At 52.6% G+C, this 17,612-nt stretch overlaps 3 protein-coding genes across 13 annotated transcripts in view; 1 reads left to right on the top strand and 2 right to left on the bottom strand.

The window, feature by feature from the left end:
- The window catches only part of Map3k3 (mitogen-activated protein kinase kinase kinase 3), a 92,046-nt gene extending 86,094 nt beyond the window's left edge, over positions 1-5,952 (top strand). The window contains exons 13-16 of the mRNA XM_041635847.1: positions 296-427; positions 909-1,038; positions 1,491-1,668; positions 3,284-5,952. Coding sequence (XP_041491781.1) covers positions 296-427; positions 909-1,038; positions 1,491-1,668; positions 3,284-3,512 — 669 coding nt within the window. The 3' untranslated portion in view covers positions 3,513-5,952. The remainder of the gene's footprint in view (positions 1-295; positions 428-908; positions 1,039-1,490; positions 1,669-3,283) is intronic.
- A 1,427-nt stretch (positions 5,953-7,379) lies between these two features.
- Limd2 (LIM domain containing 2) lies at positions 7,380-9,880 on the bottom strand. Of its 3 annotated transcripts, none has more exons than XM_041635987.1 (5): positions 9,731-9,880; positions 8,666-8,760; positions 8,478-8,522; positions 8,252-8,391; positions 7,380-8,156 (listed from the first exon to the last, which is right to left on the bottom strand). In XM_041635987.1, the coding sequence occupies exons 2-5, from the start codon at positions 8,705-8,707 to the stop codon at positions 7,997-7,999; spliced, it is 387 nt and encodes a 128-aa protein (XP_041491921.1). In that variant the 5' UTR covers positions 8,708-8,760; positions 9,731-9,880; the 3' UTR covers positions 7,380-7,996. The 3 variants fall into 3 exon arrangements, with proteins under 3 accessions (XP_041491921.1, XP_041491920.1, XP_041491922.1); XM_041635986.1 differs by lacking the exon at positions 9,731-9,880 and adding an exon at positions 9,351-9,564; XM_041635988.1 differs by lacking the exon at positions 9,731-9,880 and adding an exon at positions 9,227-9,287.
- Positions 9,881-11,265: 1,385 nt separating this feature from the next.
- Positions 11,266-17,612, bottom strand: part of Strada (STE20 related adaptor alpha) — a 33,486-nt gene continuing 27,139 nt past the window's right edge. For 3 of the 9 annotated variants that reach the window (XM_041636004.1, XM_041636001.1, XM_041636002.1), the window contains 4 exons: positions 17,211-17,315; positions 12,972-13,213; positions 12,680-12,722; positions 11,267-12,409 (listed from right to left, as the gene is read on the bottom strand). In XM_041636004.1, coding sequence (XP_041491938.1) covers positions 12,257-12,409; positions 12,680-12,722; positions 12,972-13,213; positions 17,211-17,315 — 543 coding nt within the window. In that variant the 3' untranslated portion in view covers positions 11,267-12,256. Of the gene's footprint in view, positions 12,410-12,679; positions 12,723-12,971; positions 13,214-17,210; positions 17,316-17,612 lie in introns of all 9 variants that reach the window. The other 6 variants (XM_041636005.1, XM_041636003.1, XM_041636006.1 and 3 more) reach the window with 3 other exon arrangements.

Genomic DNA, 17,612 nt, shown 5'->3' with positions numbered 1-17,612 from the left:
CACATAGTCTATACCTCAATGTGAATAGACAAATACAGTAGTTACTTGAAGTAGGATTCTGTAGCCCCTTCTCCCTCTTCACTCCTTCCTGTTTGCCTTCTTCCGGGTAAAGAATGCTGTATCCCAAGGTACCCAGCATTGTGGCCAAGGACCAGACATTTGAGAGAGTTTGCTATTCTCCAGGTGAAGTTTCCAAAGCAGACCCCTGTGAATCATAGACTAGGGCAAGATAAGCTGACCCCAGGTGGGCACAACTGGGCCCTGAGTGCCCAGGTGACCAGTGGTCCCTCTCTAGGAGGTGAGTGCTCTGGAGTGTGAGATCCAGTTGCTGAAGAACTTGCAGCATGAACGCATTGTGCAGTACTATGGCTGCCTGCGGGACCGTGCTGAGAAGATCCTTACCATCTTTATGGAGTACATGCCAGGGGTATGTGCTCTTGGATGCATGTGGAATTGAAACAGAGGGCTTGACTCAGGGCTAGTGGCTGTGGGGGTGGGTCACCCTTGACCTGGGCCTCATCTGATGAGGTTTTGGAAAACCATGTGCAGTGATGGCAGGATTGATGTCAAAAGGGCTCTGCCTTTGGCTACAGAGAGGGTGTGAGATGAGAAATGTCCCAGCTTCTATCTAACTTGAGGGTCCTGAGGGGCTGGTTCACGTCAAGTAAGCACCTCTGCCTGGAACAGAAGATCTCCTCTGCCTGGTCTTGGGTCCTACTTGCTTAAGATAAGGACTGTTTTAGGTTTTTTCCTAAACGGTCTGATAGCTCCTGGCAAAAGTGGCCTATACATGCAAATGAGACTCCAATGGATCACTGCTTTGCTGCAGTCCTGGGGATTGGAAATAACCTGTCTCCTCTCATAAGCTAGCCCCTGAGGAACTCTCTTGACTCCTTGTGGTCTATTAGGGCTCTGTAAAAGACCAGTTGAAGGCCTATGGAGCTCTGACAGAGAGTGTGACTCGCAAGTATACCCGGCAGATCCTGGAGGGCATGTCATACCTGCATAGCAACATGATTGTGCATCGGGACATCAAGGGTGAGTAGGGGTGAAGCTGCGGCGGAGGCATCAAGACCTAGGTTCAGCCAGGCATAGTGGTGCACGCCTTTAATTCCAGTACTTGGAAGGGAGGCAAGGGCAGGTAAATCATTAGAGGCCAGCCTGGTCAACACAGTGAGTTCCAGGCCAGTCAGGCTACCATTCAGTTACGAGTAGACCAAACACTAGCTTAACTACTCTGAGCTTTCTGAAAAATAGGACCCCAACTGCTTCCTTAATTGGAGATGGGTATAAAAATTGGTTGAGCAGTGTAGGGAAAATACCCTAAAATGCAAATGTTGACATGGGGGTGATCTCTTTTATACTGTCAGGCTTCTTTGCAGCTTATGTCTAAGTCAGTGGTGGCCCTGGCCTTCAGTCACCTGGAAGGGGAGATAAAAAAAAAATATAAGAGGGTCCAAAGTGGTAGCCTCTGCCCTTTCGTGCCTTAGGAGCCAATATTCTCCGAGACTCAGCTGGGAATGTGAAGCTTGGGGATTTTGGGGCCAGCAAACGCCTACAGACCATCTGCATGTCAGGGACAGGCATGCGCTCTGTCACTGGCACACCCTACTGGATGAGCCCTGAAGTCATCAGCGGCGAGGGCTACGGAAGGAAGGCAGACGTGTGGTGAGCACTGGGGAGTGCCGGGAACCTATCTCCCTGCCTGAGCTGAAGGTTCTCTACAGCAGACATGAACTTGTGAACTTGACAGTGTGAGAAAGGGGGACTGAGGACTTATTATTGCTGACTGGTACACCCAGGGTTTAGATTCAGGGGGTTGGGGAGGGGTAAATGGAATGAATTTTTATCCCAAACAACAAAAGGTTATGGCTAAGGACTTAGGTCATGAGGGTCAAAATCCATATTTGCTGGACCTCTTTTAAGAAGCAAGGTTTGGGCTGGATGTTGTGGCACCTTTAATCTCAGCACTGGAGAGGCAGAGGTAGGCAGATGAGTTCAAGGCCAGTCTGGTCTACAGAGTGGTTCTAAGCCAACCAGGAACATAATGAAATCATTTCTCAAAAAAGAAAGAGAGAAAAAGAAAGAAAGAAAGGAGGGAGGAAGGCAGGCAGGCAGGTAGGTAGGTTCAGGGGTTAGGGATGACCTAATAGTTATACCTGCTATACAAGTATAAGGACCTGAGTTCAAGTCCCTAGCTTTCACAGAAAAAGCTAGGCGTGGTTCCTCATGCTTGTAACTCCAGGATTGGGAGGCAAACACAGGTGGATCCTGCGAGCTTTCTGGCCAGCCAGTATAACTGAAAAAGCAAGCTTCCGTTTCAGTGAGAGACACTGTCTCAAGGCAGTAAGGCAGAGAAGACATTTGCCCTGCTCTGGCTTCTGCATGCACCAATACAGACACACTCAAATGCATGTGAAACACACACAGAGCAGCATATATTCTGAAGACCTAGATTTGTCTCTTAACATGAGTAGACTTAGCCCCTTTTTGTGCCCAAACAGCTTGAATTTGATTCACTTAATTTTTATGTCCATTCTCATAAAGGGCCTAAGAGTTATGAAAACTTTTCTCCTTGGAAAGTTATCATGGGTTGTCCTCCAAAGATGTCTAAATCCTATCTGCCAAAACCTATAAATGTAACCTATATGGCAGTAGGGCTTCTGTAACTGAGACATTATCCTGAATTACTTGGTGGGCCTGGGGTAGTGATGAGCTCCTTAGAGAAAAAAGCAGGTCAGAATGGGTTGTGGGAAATGTGGCAAAGGACAGTCGAGTGGGGGACCAGAAGCCAAGATACACAGTAGGTTTGGGGTAGTTATTGTGGGGTGTGTGTGTGTGTGTTGAGGCAGGGTTTCTCTGTGTAGCCTTGGCTATCCTAGAACTTACCTTGTAAACCAGGCTGGCCTCTAACTCACAGAGAACTGCCTGCAACTGCTCCTGAGTCCTGGGATTTAAAGGTGTGTCCCATGACCACCCAGCACTTAATAATATTGAATATGCTAAATACACACAAGGCCTTGGGTTCAGTCTCTCACATGAGAAAGACATAGACAGGAAGAAATGCAGACATCCCCCAGAAACTGGAAAAGCAAGGAAATAAGAGCTATTTACACCAAAAGGAGGCCGACATAGCTATCTTGGAGTTTCTCGGTACTCTTTGCAGTCTCAGTAAGTACCCTTTGTTTGGTCTGTTTGTCCTTCACTGTGACCTGAGAATGATACTTCCTTTCCTTACAGATGGTAGGGTGGCTGACAGATGACATAAGGTTTTCTCTTCCAGGAGCCTGGGCTGTACTGTAGTGGAGATGCTGACAGAGAAACCACCTTGGGCAGAGTATGAAGCTATGGCTGCCATTTTCAAGATTGCTACCCAGCCGACCAATCCTCAGCTGCCCTCTCACATCTCAGAACACGGCAGGGACTTCCTGAGGCGCATTTTTGTGGAGGCTCGTCAGAGACCCTCAGCTGAGGAACTGCTCACACACCACTTTGCACAGCTCGTATACTGAGCTCTCAAGGCCATGCTGCTGCCAGCTGCCACCTGCTGAGAAGGCCAGGGGCTGCTGTCAGGCTCAGTGAAGTTGCTGCTTCTTCCAGGCAAGGCTAAGGACAGTGGAGCTTCAGTCCAGCCATTGTTTGTGCCCCTTCTGTCACTGGGACTCAAAGCCAGGATGGGATAGCTGTGGCATCGAGACTGGGGACCCCAGCCTATAAGACCCAAGAGCTCCATCATCCTAAGCACAATGCAGAAGGAAAGGGGCTGGGAACCGTATGTAAGACAGCCATGGCCTCAATGTGTCCTAACACTGCAGTCAGCACTGAAGCCAGGAGGGACTGGGGCAGAGGACTTACTCAAGGGTATGAATAGTGTTATTTCATTCAGAGTGTTATTTTGATTCTCCTCCCAGTGTTTGGAGATTACCAGAGTATCTCTGGGCTGCATGAGCCCACTCAAGCCTGAGGTAAAGCCCAGCATTCCCCAGCCATCACAAGGTAGGACGTGTGGGCTGCCCTCACTTAGAGCCTCCAGGTGTGCTTTGCCAGTCCTGTCTTTTACCAAAGATTGAAAGAAGCAAATGTTATGCTGCCTTATTCTGGGAAGGAGGAGCCTGCCCCCATAAGCAGGGCCTGAAAAATGGAGCTGCCTCCAGTAACTGGGGAAACCCAGTCTTGTCAATGCAATTGTCTCTGTTTTACAAGTTGGAGTCACTCTTATGCTGTTCCCAGTTTCTAAACTGGAGACTTTGCCTCTGAGCTCTGGAGACCCACGTGGGCTTGGGCTTCGGGCTGGGCAGAGCTGATGGCATGGCCTCTGGCCTGGCATCTGTTCCCTTGCTGGAGCAGAGAAAGTAGGCAACACAAATAAGAGCATCTGGCTCTGGCCCCATTGGGCAGTTCAGGAAAATCCGGAGGGCTATCTCAGGCTCTCTGCATCTCAAACCTGTCAGGCCTGAGCCCACTCCTTTGGGTAGAAAGGAAAGCCCTTGTGCCACCACCAACCATGTCCAAAACCACCAGCTCTGTTCCTTAGCCTGCCTTGCCCAGTTGTGTTCTCAGCCTCATCCCCTGTTCCTCCCACAAGGGAGGATGCTAACAGGGGTTGGGGAAAGACTCCGAGCAGCTTAGAATCGGCCATATTTACCTCAGCCTGGGTGCTGGTCCTTCTTCCAGCCCCTTCCTTCCCCTCCAAATGTGCCTATTGCTACAGCTCCTCCCTCCCAACTCCCATTTCTTAGGAGTTGTCATTAAAAAAAAAAATTTAAAAAAGCCAGTGCCCAGGGATGGGCATCTCCAGGGAGCTGGGGATTAGCGCCAGGCAGCTCTGCCAGCCATGCCCACTTCCCCATGGGCACAGAACAAGCCAAAGCCTTCGTTGTATGTTGACGATGCACTTTTATGAATGTAGTTTCTATCGCTGTTTTTAGCCTTTTCACATCATGTAATGTGAGGCCTTGTACTTGTTAATTTATATCTCAGATCCATATTTGATGGTTTTTATATATATCAATTCTAGACTGTTACCGGTGATGGACTCCTGAAGAGAGAACAGAAATTGAAAGCAACTGGTTTTGCAGATTTGTGTGTTGCACGGTGCCAATTGGGCCTGGACCCTCTGTTTTATTTCCTTTCCTGGGGGTCTCTGTCAGGCCATCCTCTAACTGCTCTGAAGCCAGTGAGTAAGTCCTGCTTCCACCTTAGCCTTTGCCCAGGGTGGGGACCCGGCCCCTCTTCTAGACCAAAGCTGCCAAAAGGCAGCTCGGCCTCTCCTTGACCCCATCCTGATGGCTGTAGCACCCCTTAGCCTATCCCCATCCAAACCCCAAACCACAAGAGGAAACAGAGCTTGGTGGGCTGACAAGATGTCTGATGAGACGACTCTGCTTGTCCCAGGTTCAGGATCTCACAGAGCCCCCACAAGGGAGTATCTTACCTCAGAGGGAATGTTTCTAAAAATGAACTTAAAAGTAAGCCAACAAATCCTGCACTCCAAAGAAAAAAAAGACCCCTTTTTTTTGTGCCAAAAACTGTGGACATGCTGGTTCAGCATCCTCAGGGCCAAGCCATTAATTTATTTTTTTCTTATTAATAAATCCAGATGAGCAGTTGTAGGGCTCTAGGATGGGCCTGAAGGTTCTGAAGGACGGTCTCAAGCAGCCCTTGCCCGTCATGCAGAGTGTTATGCCACCAATTGTTTGACATTCCATGGGGTTTATCTGCTTTGGCCAGCCCCACATGGAAGGACCAGGCCTGGGTCAGGTGCATGTTGCCACCCTCCTGGTCCTCCCACTCACCCAGCTCTGTCTGTGTCTGAATTGTGGATTGTGCAGAAGAACCTGCAGCCATAGTTATTTGATTATACCTTGACTGAGGGCTTGCAGTGCAAAGCCAGGCCAGTGCATTACTTACAATAAAAGGGATCATTTATATCAGAAGGGTCCTGTGACCATGCTTGTGGTTAAAGGTGGTTGGTAGAAATTTGTACTGGGATGGGTCGGGTGGGGATGGATGCCTAACACCAAGTTTAAATAGCAATAGCGACCAAAAGTGCGGTCCTGGCCTGACCTGGCCAAAGTCATTTCTAGCCCACGTGGCCTCTCATTCAACTGAGGCAGCACTGTTGGTCCACCTTATCTGAATACATGGGTTTTTGTTGGTTTTTTTTTTCCCCCCAAGTAGACCAGGCTGGTCTCAAGGTCACAAATATCCACCTTCCTCTGCCTCCTGAACACCACGCCCAACCCTGCCACTGTTTATGTTTGTTTAGTTTTGGAGATAGGGTGTTGCTGTATAGCCCTGGCTGTCCTGAACTCAGCTACACAGCTTGTGTAGTTCATAGGCTGGCCTTGAACTCAGGTCTGCCTGGCTCTGCCTCCCTGGCTCAGTGACTAAGGGTGTTGTGTACCACCACTGCCCGGCACTGCCACTGCTTCGTGATTGAATGCAAGAGACCATTTTGTCCCCATAGATCCAAGGCTTTCCCATCTCTGTTTACCTGAAGGAACAATCCGCAGTGGTTCATCCGCCAGCAGACTAGAGGCTGGATTCCCTGGCAGTCTGCTTACCCTCTTGCTCACCAATCCATCTATCCCACAGGCCGTTCGCAGGAGTCAGGGCAGTAGGGCGTGGGGCAGGACCACTAAGACTTGCGCAGAGGGAGTGTCTTTACACTTGCTTCTCTGCTGTGCGCTGTCACCCTCGGTGTGCATGGGCTCTTAGAGTAGCAAAGTTTGTTCCTGGATGACCCGGCACAGCAGTTGTGACCTTTCCCTTCCCAGGACAGGCTCTGGGAAGAGAGCCATGAGAAGGAAAAGGTGGCAGCACTGAAACTTAGCGGCATTTGCTCGTCTATGGATTCCCATCATTCCTTGCAAATTTCGAGGGCAAAGGACTAGGAGGAAACTGGACAGCTGGGACCAGCTAGCAGAAAGGCAGTCACAGGCAGTCTTGGCCAACTTGTAAAGTTCTGCTTTGGGCCCCACTCCACCTCTGAGGAACTGCAGTGAGGCAGGCGGTGGTGATGCACACCTTTATCCCCAGCACTTCTGTGCTTAACAGAGGCAGGCGGATGTCTGAGTTCTAGCCCAGTCAGGGCTCCATACTAAGTGAGACAATATCTCGAAACTGTTGTGTGGATGTGAATCGGTGGGGCCTGGCTTCTCTCCCACAACTCAAAAGGGTACACATTGGGATTCCAGGTTTTGGCAGTTTGACATCCTGAGTTGGCAGAGACCAGTTCTTCAAGCTAATGCTTATTGGACAACCATCACCCAGCCCCTTCAAGGCCAGAAGCTCCCCTTTCCCACCCCTGTGACGAGTTTGTATCCTACCTGCCACAAAGCTCCCATCAGGCCACATAATAGAGAGTCAAGATCTGTTTAAACATGTTTAAAACAGGGTTGATCACAACAGTCAGAACAGCAGTGGAGAGGAGGGGAGCGTAGCTACTGCCGACCGTTAGCTGAGGCTCCAGCAAGGGGCCCCTAGACCCCAAGGCTGTGGGGGTGTCTCACCTCTTCCCAGCCCCCTCCTCCACCAGTGAGGTGACATATAAGAGGCCCAGCAGATGGCACTCTTCCTCTTCTTCAAATCTCTGTGGCTCAGAACCAGGCTAAGGGCAGAGGTAGATGGGGAGACACGGGGGTGCACAAGGCCCAGGTGGCAGTGTGGGAGCTTGGGACCCTGAGGAGGGCATGCTGACTCCTTGCTGGAGAAAAGGCACCTAAATAGGGAAGCTGGGCTTGTGGGCATCCCAGGGAGCCTTGAGGTGAGGTGAGATGGTCTGAAGGAAGCGGTATGGTGAAAATTCCAATTCTGCTTCCCAAACCTCTACCTCCTATGGGAAAAGTAAGGAATCCTGGAGCGGAGCCTTAAGCCTGAAACCTACCTGAGGGAGCCTCATCCTTTCCCACCCGTTCCCCCAAGCCCAGATCAACCTCCTTCCCACTGGCCAGCTGTAGGCCATGTGCGGGGAGGAGATGGATGTTAGAGGGCCTCAGGCTGTCTTGGTGCCTGAGTCCACCTCCTTGTGGGCCCAGAGCTCCTTGTGCTGTTTACGGCCAAACCCCTCATCGTAGTTGCCTTTGCTCTTAAACAGCTGCTGAAAGTGAGGTTTGCAGTAAAATTCACCGTGCAGTGCAGCATAACTGCCCAAGCTGCGGAAGCAGAGAACAGCTGGGTCAGTCTAGGTCAGGGCTGGAAGGCAGGATGGGGGTGGGGGGCAAGTTAAATGGGCAGGGCAGGGGCGCACCTGAGTTTGGCGTGGCAGTGTTTGCAACAGAAGCAAGAGTTGTGGAAAATGAGCTTGTCTGCCACCAGCCGCTCCATAGGGTACACAGTCTTCTGGCAGGCTGCACAGGTCTCCTTCACCTGAGCCCGTAAGCTAAAGGACTGTGGAGTGGGGTAGGGTACACTCAGCAAGAAGCCTGATCAGCACCCACCCTTTCCTCCACCCACACCCACCCTTGGGCCCCTACCTTGGAGCGCTGCACCGTGCTGCTGCCACTGCTGCCTTTGGCTTCCTGGGGAAGAGGAGCAGTCAGAGCGGGGTCAGCCCTCCGGTGACCCAGCCCAGATCCCAGTGGCACTCGAGAGGTGGCAGAGGGTGCCAAGCAAACAAGCTGCTCCTGTCCCCTTTATCCCTCCCACCTGGCTGGTCACCTACAGGAGAGGGGGTGGCCTGGGCGGCTCCGGCAGCCTGGAACATGGCTCTTCGGAGATGGTTGGCGGCCTGGGTGGAGACGCGGCGCCAGGAGGGTTCTGTAAGGGGAAGTCAGTCAGTGGGGCCCCAAGAGCCCTCCCCCATCCTGCAGGCTGGGGTGTTTTTAGGCAGGGGGTTGAGGGGCTGCGGTTGGGACTTTCCCTAAGTCATTTCCTGTTGCTCTAGGTCTTGCCACTTCCGCCCCTCATCCCCCTCCCCAGCCTGCCCGCCCCTCATGCAGCTCCCCAAGGGATCGGGGGTCCCTGAGTGGAAACATATGTAGGGCTAGAACAAAGTTAGCGAGAGCGGCCGGGGACAGAGGGACTCCGCGGTGCCTGCGTGTGTTTCCAACGGGCAGAGACCCCGCCGGGGGTGACGGGAGGTCAGCAGAGGTCTAGGCTGGGCACCGCCTGACCCGCGGTCCCCCCCGCACCGGGCTCAGACGTCCAGCCCCTGGACAGCGCTCGGCCCGGCCTCCCGCCCGGCCCGGCTGCGCAGCCGACCCCAGACCCGAACCCAACCCACCACGGGCCAGCCCAGCGGGACCGACGCGAGCCTCTGGGTCCCAGCGAGCGCTGCGCGCGAACCGCCAGGCGGCGTCGGCCCCGCAACGCTCCGCGCCCCTCCCCCCGGCCGCCGTGGGTCTCACCGGGCCGGCCTGCGCCGCGGGGCGGGGGTCGGTCGCTGGGGGACCGCCTCGGGTGCAAGAGGCGCGGGCGCGAGCTGCCACCGCTGCCAGTGGTCCCCGAGCGGCAGCCGCCGCCTCACCGCGGCGCCGCCCCGCCGGCCCCCGCCCCGCGCCCGCCCATTGGCTCCGCGCGCCCGGGGCCGCCTCCGGGAGAAGCCGCCGCCGACCCCCCTCTGTGCTTTGTCTTCCCCTCGCTCGCCAAGCCCTCCCGTCGTCCCCCCCCTCTCTTGCCTTTGTCTGCCCCCCGCCCCGCTTTCTCAGCCCGCGCTCGCCCGCCTCCCGGAACCGACCTCCCCTGCCACTAGTGGGGAAGGGATTACGGCGGGGACTGAATCGCAAACCTCGGGCGGGGATGAGTTCAGCCTACGGTCACCACACGAGGCTCTCCCGGCGCGGACCTTCAGAAATGGGTCTGGGCTTTTCGCTGCCTCGGTTTACCCGTTGGCCATTGCGAAGGCCCAGTCCCATTAGCTCCGCCCCCTCCTTGCGCTCCGGGGACCCAGTACCCTGAGCTATCCCACTGTGGGGACTCCGGAGGCAGGACTCTTGGCAGCCACGGAGTGCTACAGAGGAAGATGGTCCCTCCATACCCCGATGTTAGGTCAAGGTAGCCTCTCTAGTGGGTCTGTGCCACCATGTGAGGGGTGTGACACATCTGCCACCCCCAGAACTCGCACAGCTGCGTGGTTTCCGAAAGCACCCACCCCCTCAGGCCGGGTATTCTAAACGGTTTCTGTGGCCAGATTTTGTGGTATTAGTAACCCCTGGCCTGTGCCATAGCCCAGGTCAAGCCCTTAGTTCAAAGTACCCAGTTCCTTGCAGCAAGCACACTTCACTCCACGGAAGGGAGCGGACTTCTTTAGAGAACAAAGTACATCAAGAGCTGCGCCTGCCGCTCAGCCCGCAGGACTACAGTGCCGCCCGCCACCCGCGGGGTGGACAGCCCTGCACTGGAGGGCCTCTAGGCTGCAGCTTCGGGGGCACGAACCTCTGCTGGAAGCTTTGCCTGAAGCTGGGCCAGACAGCCCAGAGTGACACATTCCCACACCCGGGACAGGAATAGAACTGGTGGCTCTAGCGCGGGCCCACGCGTGTCAGGGAACAGAACAGCTCAACGCCTCCCGCCTGGCAGCGAAACGGGGAGGCAGCAGGCTGCACCACCGTCCCCACCAGCCCTCCCACCCCGCGCTGTTTCCCTGGCTGCTCATGCACCCACGCTGTGCTTTACTCTCTCAGTCTCGGGTTCCAACTCTAGACCATGTTTTGCCTGCAACGAGGCTCAGCCACTGACTTCCTGATGGTTGCTCCTCTTCAGCTAGGGGCGACTCTTACTGGGGATATTGTCACACCTGTCATCGGAGTTGCCAAGGGAGCTGTTTGATGCAAGAAAGGTGAAGCCCTTGGGGATACCAAGAGGCTGCTCCTGGGCACTGACTGGCAGCCTGCCCTGCTGGGGCCATCTGTGGACGGCAAGGAGGAAGGCAGTGTAGAAGGAGAGAAAACAGAAAGTGTGGGCATCTGATAGCCTGGGAAGCCTCAGAAAAGGGAGGGAGGACTTCCTTAAACCAATATTCATGCCAGGCAGTGGTGGTGCAATGCCGTTAATCCTAGTACTTGGGGGGTAGAGGCAGGCGATCTCTGTGAGTTTGAGGCCAGCCTGATCTACAAAGTTAGTTTCAGGACAGCCTGGGCTACTCATAAGAGAAACCCTGTCTCAAAAAAACAAAAAATGAAACAAAAACCTGGGTTTGAAGTGCCTCACCCAGGGGACTAGCCAGGTGGAAACGCACAGAAACAAGGCTCGAGCCGGTCCCCTTGCTCTGGTCACTGGCTGCCAGGACAACGGGTTCTTGGGTTACATGCTAGCTAGGTATTAGTACCAACACCAGGAGCCATGATAAAGCCCCCCACCCTTGGCTGTTAGAGCTCTGGTAACTTTGAGGCAAAATTTAATATAATACTCCTAAAATTCTAGGGAATTAAGAGACCATGGGTTTTTAAAGAAACTGGTATGTCTGCTTATGAAAGCAACAACGGCCAGGTCCCATACCCACTCGGCCCTCTGGGAGAACAATGGCCTGTACCTGAGTCTGTCTGGCCACCCTTACAAGCCAGCTACAGTCTCTGCACAGATGGAAACATTAGTGGCATTCCTAACATACTGAGAAATTTTTAATTTGTTCTGACAATGAAACTAACACAATGTAAGACTTACTCAAGCCCTCAGACGAGGCAAGACATTTATGGCCCTTGGAGGAGGCACCAAGGCAGCAGCTGGCAGGGGCAGTGGCGGATTCTTGGGAAGGAGTGTAACAGACAGCCGAGCTAAGAGGTTTCAGGTGTTAGGGCCCAAGAGAGAGGTGGGGATGAGGATGACCGGCCCTGGTGCTTAAAGACAAAAACTGGGGAGATGCCTGAGGGTAGGGCAGGGGCAGGATGCTTAGGACTTGTCCCCCATTAAGCCCTACAGGATCTGGGAGCACAGAAGGTGAGTGAACAGCCTGGGAGGAGAGCAAGTGCAGGGAAGAGGAAGTGAAGGGTCCCTGGGTCTGAGTTAAACTCTGGGCTTGGACTTCAGCCTCGGGGCTAAAGCAGTGTCTCTTCCTTCTAAGGAGGTCCCCGAGCTCACAGAACAGGATGTCAGCTTTCCGGTCTCTCCAAGTCCCTGGTGACTGGGACTCCCTGTGTCTCAAAAGCCACAAAAACAGCAAAGTCTCTTCAGAATGTCCTTTCAAGCAGCAGGCAGCCAGCTCTGCCAGCATAATGTCCTTTCTACCCAGTCTGCACCCAGAGGTAGGTGCTGATCCTCAGGAAGGGCCCCCAGGGCTCACACCCCACCCCCACTGGAGGATGCAGGCTGCATTGGCTCAGAACTCCCAGTCATCCACCTCCAGGTCTTCCAGGTTTGTCACCAGGCCGAAGAGTCCACTGTGATCCTGAGACTGGCTGCCCTCAAAGCTGGTGACAGGGGTGACTGGGCGAAGCAACTCGGGCAAGGCCTCTGAGGCACGTCGCTTGATCTGAGGGAGAGAGGCAAGTTGAGGGTAAATCCTACAACTCAGGACACTACAGGACCTTCAGTTACCAGACCAGGGTTCTTGCCCCGTGGTGCCCTGGAGCCAAAAAGGAAAGGCAAGCGAGTGCCTCATAGGGCTTCAAAAACACAGTATTCCTCTAGTTCAATCAGGCAGAGGAAGAACACCTACCCCCACACAAAGGGGTCAGAGGTGAGGGGGTGCCTACAACCACAGAGCAGCAGCAGGGTGGGAACCAGGGGAAAGCTTCCATACCTGCTTGAAGAAGGAGTGGTTCAGGAGGGTGCTGGCATTCGGCCTGAAGAGAAAAGAAAAGAGACTCACATGACCCCTGGGCTCAGCTGTCCAAACCCTGACACTCACCCTCTACTCCAAGACCCTCCACCTCTTCCCTCAGCTCTCCCAACAGCTACCAGCCAAGGCCACCCAGGCTGGCTTCTTAGCAGAAAGCTGGTTCTTCTTGCCGTGGAGCCACCCACTCCTCTGGGAATCTAGATCTCTACCTAAGAGCCGGCCTCCCTGCTGGGTGTAAACCCCAGTAGAGTACCTTGCGTCAGGGTTGCGCTGAAGGCACTGCTCCACAAAGTGATGGAAGTGGGGGGAGAAGGTTCGGTGGTACGGGTGGGAAGGCGAGTCACCGTTGGAAGGCCGGAGGCTGCCAGTGGCCAGGCTGTCGTTCAGGCAAGGGTTGGCAATGGAACGTGAGGGGCTCATGGTCAGCTCCTCGGCTGGGATGGTGCTGGTGTCCAGGAGGCAGGGCACTGTGCCATTCAGCTTCTCTAACAGCATCTGGTGAAGAGACAGATCTGGGTTGTGCTCTCGCTCCCTCAACAAATGGGATCTCTGGGAGTGAAGATCAAAGTTGGGGCTGGGTAGGGTTATGACAATTTGACACTAACAAGAGTCATCTGAGAGAAGTGAGCCTCCGAGGGCATTTTCTCTTAAGACAGGGTTTCTCTGTGCAGCCCTGGCTGGCCTCAAACTCAGAGATCCGCCTGCCTCTGTCTCCTGAGTGCTGGGATTAAAGGCATGATCCACCACTGGCCAGTGGGCATTTTCTTTTTTTTCCAAATATAACTTTATTTATTTTGTTGACTCTTTTTCTTTTAAATGTGCATTGTAGTTTTGCCGTGAGTGTTGAATCCCCTAGAACTGGAATTACAGTCATGAGCCGCCATGTGGATGGTGGGAATTGAACCTGGATCCTCTGGAAGAGCAGGCAGTGCTCTTAACCAGAGACATCTCTCCAGCCCACTGGGCATTTTTTAAATTAGTAGCTGATGGGGGAGGGTCCAGCCCATTGCGAGTGGTGGGTTCTATAAGAAAGCAGGCTGAGCAAGCCAATAAATAGCATTCCTCATAGCCTCTGTTTCAGTTCCTGCCTCCAGGCTCCTGGCCTGCCTTCCCTCAGTGATGGGCTGTTTCCTGGAAGTGTGGCCATGGTGTTCCACCACAGCAGTGAACACCCTCAGACATCATGTAAAGCTGGCTTTTGCAAAGGAACACTGGCCACTGGCTGGCAGTGAAGGCACATGGGAGGAGGGGCTACAAGTGCCCTCCACCAGGGCTGGACTGAAGAGCTCAGCTTCCTCTCGCCTTTGACAGGGCATGGAACTCCTCCGACTATAGAGCCCGCTCTTGAGCACAGCGGTGGAGCGACATCAATCTCTGTGAAGCCCAGCACCACTCTGCCAGGCCCAGATGGGTTCAGTGGAGTCCACAATGTGGCATCTGCAGCGCAGCACCTGGGCTGATGGGCATGCTGCACCTGGGCAGACCCCACCTGGGAGGCTGTTTCAAAGTCTTCAAGCTTGGTACATGCAAAACCAGCCACACCTTGAAGGCAGCTGCCTTTTTATGTGACCCCAGGAATGTCCTGAGCAACCCAAACAGAACTTGGAGCTGTCTCTGGGATTGTGCTAATATGGGAGCCTCTAACAACGTTACTATTTAAGTTAGCCTTAAATTCAATCCCTCCATCTGTGGCCACATTTTAAGTGATTACTGTACCAAGTGGCCAGTGGCTCCCTTATTGCAGAAACTGCAGGGACAGACACTTCCATTATGGCAAAACGTTTTATTGGACAATGTTGCTTCTGGACCTGAACCACTAACTAGGTTCATACTAAATTTATACTAACTGGGTTTTAACTAACTAGCTCAAACAAACTAGGTCCATACTAACTAGGCCCACACTAACCAGGCTCACACTAACTAGGCCCACACTAACCAGGCTCACACTAACTAGGTCCACATTAACCAGGATCACACTAACTAGGTCCACACTAACCAGGCTCTTACTAACTAGGTCCACACTAACCAGGCTCACACTAACTAGGCCCACACTATGCTCACATTAACTAGGCTCACACTAACTAACCATCTTATTCCTTCTTGAGCAGATCCTGTTAATCAATTATTTTTCTTACACAATTCTCTTTCCTTCCTTCCTTTCTTTTCTTTTTGAGATACAGTTTCTCTGTGTAGCTCTGGCTTTCCTGGAACTTGCTCTATAAACCAGGCTGGCCTCGAACTCAAGAGATGCGCCTCCCTCTGCCTCCCGAGTGCTGGGATTAAAGGCGTGCACCACCACAGCCCAGCACACATTTCTTATGCGTAGGCTCCACACCCCAATTATTCTATCAGCGCTAAATTAAGCTAAGACCGAGGATGTATCTAAGTCGCCTTTCGGGTAGACAGATGGTCAGATAATCCGCTGTCGTCACCCCTGTGTGTATCTCTGGCACTTCCCTATTCTCTGGGACATGAACCAAAGATCCTAGAGATCACACAGGTATGCTCTTGCTTCCTTCTCCAGCCTCACCCCCAGCAGCCCCGAGACGCCTGAACCCAGTCGTTTACAATTCTGTGCTGTGCCCAGATCTAGTGCTTTGTTAGCACACGCATGTATGTTGCTGGAAACTGGTCAGGACCGGTGATATCCTAGGCAAACACTCTACTGTGGTGGAATATTACTTTAACTATGTAAAGATGTGCTACATTTGTTTAAGTTGGGGAGTATTACTTTAACTATGGGAAGGTGTGTTACATTAGCTTCTGCTGCCTTGTTAACTATGTAAAGGCGTTACATTTGTCTAATTATGTAAAGATGTGTTGCTGTTTCACCGTGCCTCCCTAAAGCACCTGACTGGTCTAAAAAAGAGCTGAACAGGCAGAGAAAGACTAGGCAGGCTGGTGGACAAAGAATAAGTAGGAGGAAAACTCTAGGAAGAGAGAACGAAGGAGAAACAGAGGAAGACGCCAGTCAGCAGAGTAGGACACACAAAAAGGTAAATAGCCCCAGAGCAAAATGCAGATAAAGAGAAACAGATTAAAATAAGAGCTAACTAAGACCAAGCATTCATACCTAATAAGTCTCTGTGTCATATATGATGTGGGAACTGGTTGGTGGCCCAAAGAAAAAGCCAGGTACACCCTACCACTGAGCCATACTTCTGTCAAGGGCAGGCTTCTGTTCCTGCTCTCGTTCTTTTTTTTTTTTTTTTAATTTGGTTTTTTGAGACAGGGTTTCTCTATGTAGCCCTAGCTATCCTGGAACTCACTCTGTAGACCAGGCTGGCCTTGAACTCACAGAGATCCAACTGCTTCTACCTCCCAAGTGCTGGGATTAGAGGCATGCACTACTGCCTGGCCTGTTCCCGCTCTTTATATGGTCAACTGCTATTAGCTTTTAAGGTTAGATCAGGGGATGGAGAGAGGACTCAGTAGTTAAGAAAGCTTGCTGCTCTTACTGAGAACCTGAGTTTGGTTCCTGGCATCCATGTTGGATTACTTTCTACTGTCAGACTCCAGTTCCAGGAGCTCTGACGCCCTCTTCTGAACTCCTTAGGCAACCACACATACATAACATGCACACATTTTTTTAAGTATTAGACAAAGTATTATCCCCCCTGAAGTTCCTTTGGTCTCTGCTCAAGGTAGCTGACTCAGCCGTTCTCTAGCTCCAGCCTACAACCCCACGGTGAGCGACCTGTGAGCCTGAGGGAGGCCTGCTCAGGCTCTTGCCTCCTCCTAGTTCTAAGTCTTGTTCCTCAAGATTCAGGTGACACTTGCCCACACAATCCCAACTCCATTTCCTGGGTGTAATAGGGCCTGGACAAGTTTCTTCTCTGGGTCTGTCTAAGAGCAGACTACATCACTGGCCATGACCTACAGGCAGGCATGGCAGGGGTGTGAGCATAAGCTGGACTCAGAATGCAGGTTCTAAAAGTGTGTGCCAGAATACAGTAGTACAATACTCAGAGATGCCTGAGAATTTGAAACTGGACACTGATCATCTAGTTGTACTTAGGAAGGAAGACAACAAATCTGATGAGTTTATAAGGACGGGGAAGCTTAGCTAGGCACGGTGGTGCATGCCTATAAACACAAAACTTGGAAAGTGAGGCAGGAGGATTGCTCTAAGTTTGATACTAGCCTGAGCTACAGAAGAGGCTATTCCACAAAACAAAGCATAACAGAACTGGTCAGTGCCATTCATGGTCTGCAGAGCCATGCAGTGTCCAGTGTGATGTGGCCTCTCTGCACTGCCCTACTCGCCCCACCCCATGGGTTGGGCTTGGCGACCACAACATTCATCACCAGAGAAGGGAACAAAGAATTGCACAAGCGCCCTCCACCAAGCGGGTGGGAAACTTCTTGAAGCAAAAAGACTGACTCTAACATATTAGTAACCACAGTCAGTGTCCCAGTGTGGCAGGAAGCAGTGGGCATCTAAGGAAGGCAGGCAGCAAAGAAGGAAGGGAACACTCGTCTGCAGGCTCACCTGAGTGGCAGGCATATCCTTGAAGGGGACATGGCCATTAGCTAGTTCACACGCTGTGATCCCCACACTGTAGATATCAGACTTGGCATCATAACCCTGAAGATTCTAAGTCGGAAGAAAAAAGGCACAGGTGATCCATTTGCAGCCCTGCTCTGAGGAGGTGAATGCCCGTCGCAGTCAGGACCAGACACTGACCACGCTCCTCACCTTCCACTGCAGGGAATTGCTGTGTGAGGAAAGCCAATGTCTGGCGCTGCTGCAAAATGAGCAGGCACACTGGCATGGGTGTGCCCGCTATGCACAGAGATCCAGAGCACCAAATATTTCCAGGACGTTCTCTATCTTTAGGGTGCTAAGTGTCCCTGAGGCAGACACTAGGGTCAGGTTGGGGACCCCACACAT

This window comes from Microtus oregoni, unplaced genomic scaffold, assembly GCF_018167655.1.
Source record: "Microtus oregoni isolate MIOR12 unplaced genomic scaffold, Mior012 000048F_ref0000485, whole genome shotgun sequence".
Taxonomy (NCBI): domain Eukaryota; kingdom Metazoa; phylum Chordata; class Mammalia; order Rodentia; family Cricetidae; genus Microtus; species Microtus oregoni.
The sequence above is the reverse complement of the archived record's forward strand: the minus strand, read 5'-3'. Positions and strand labels throughout refer to the sequence as shown.

What these genes read in the sequence shown, in the direction of transcription:
- Limd2 (XM_041635987.1), bottom strand. Translation starts at nt 8,707, where the DNA reads ATGTTCCAGGCTGCCGGAGCCGCCCAGGCCACCCCCTCTCCT. An exon ending in CCCAGGCCACCCCCTCTCCT is followed by an intron (nt 8,523 to 8,665) that starts GTAGGTGACCAG and finishes CCTCTTCCCCAG; the next exon opens with GAAGCCAAAGGCAGCAGTGG. An exon ending in CACTGCCACGCCAAACTCAG is followed by an intron (nt 8,157 to 8,251) that starts GTGCGCCCCTGC and finishes CTGCTTCCGCAG; the next exon opens with CTTGGGCAGTTATGCTGCAC.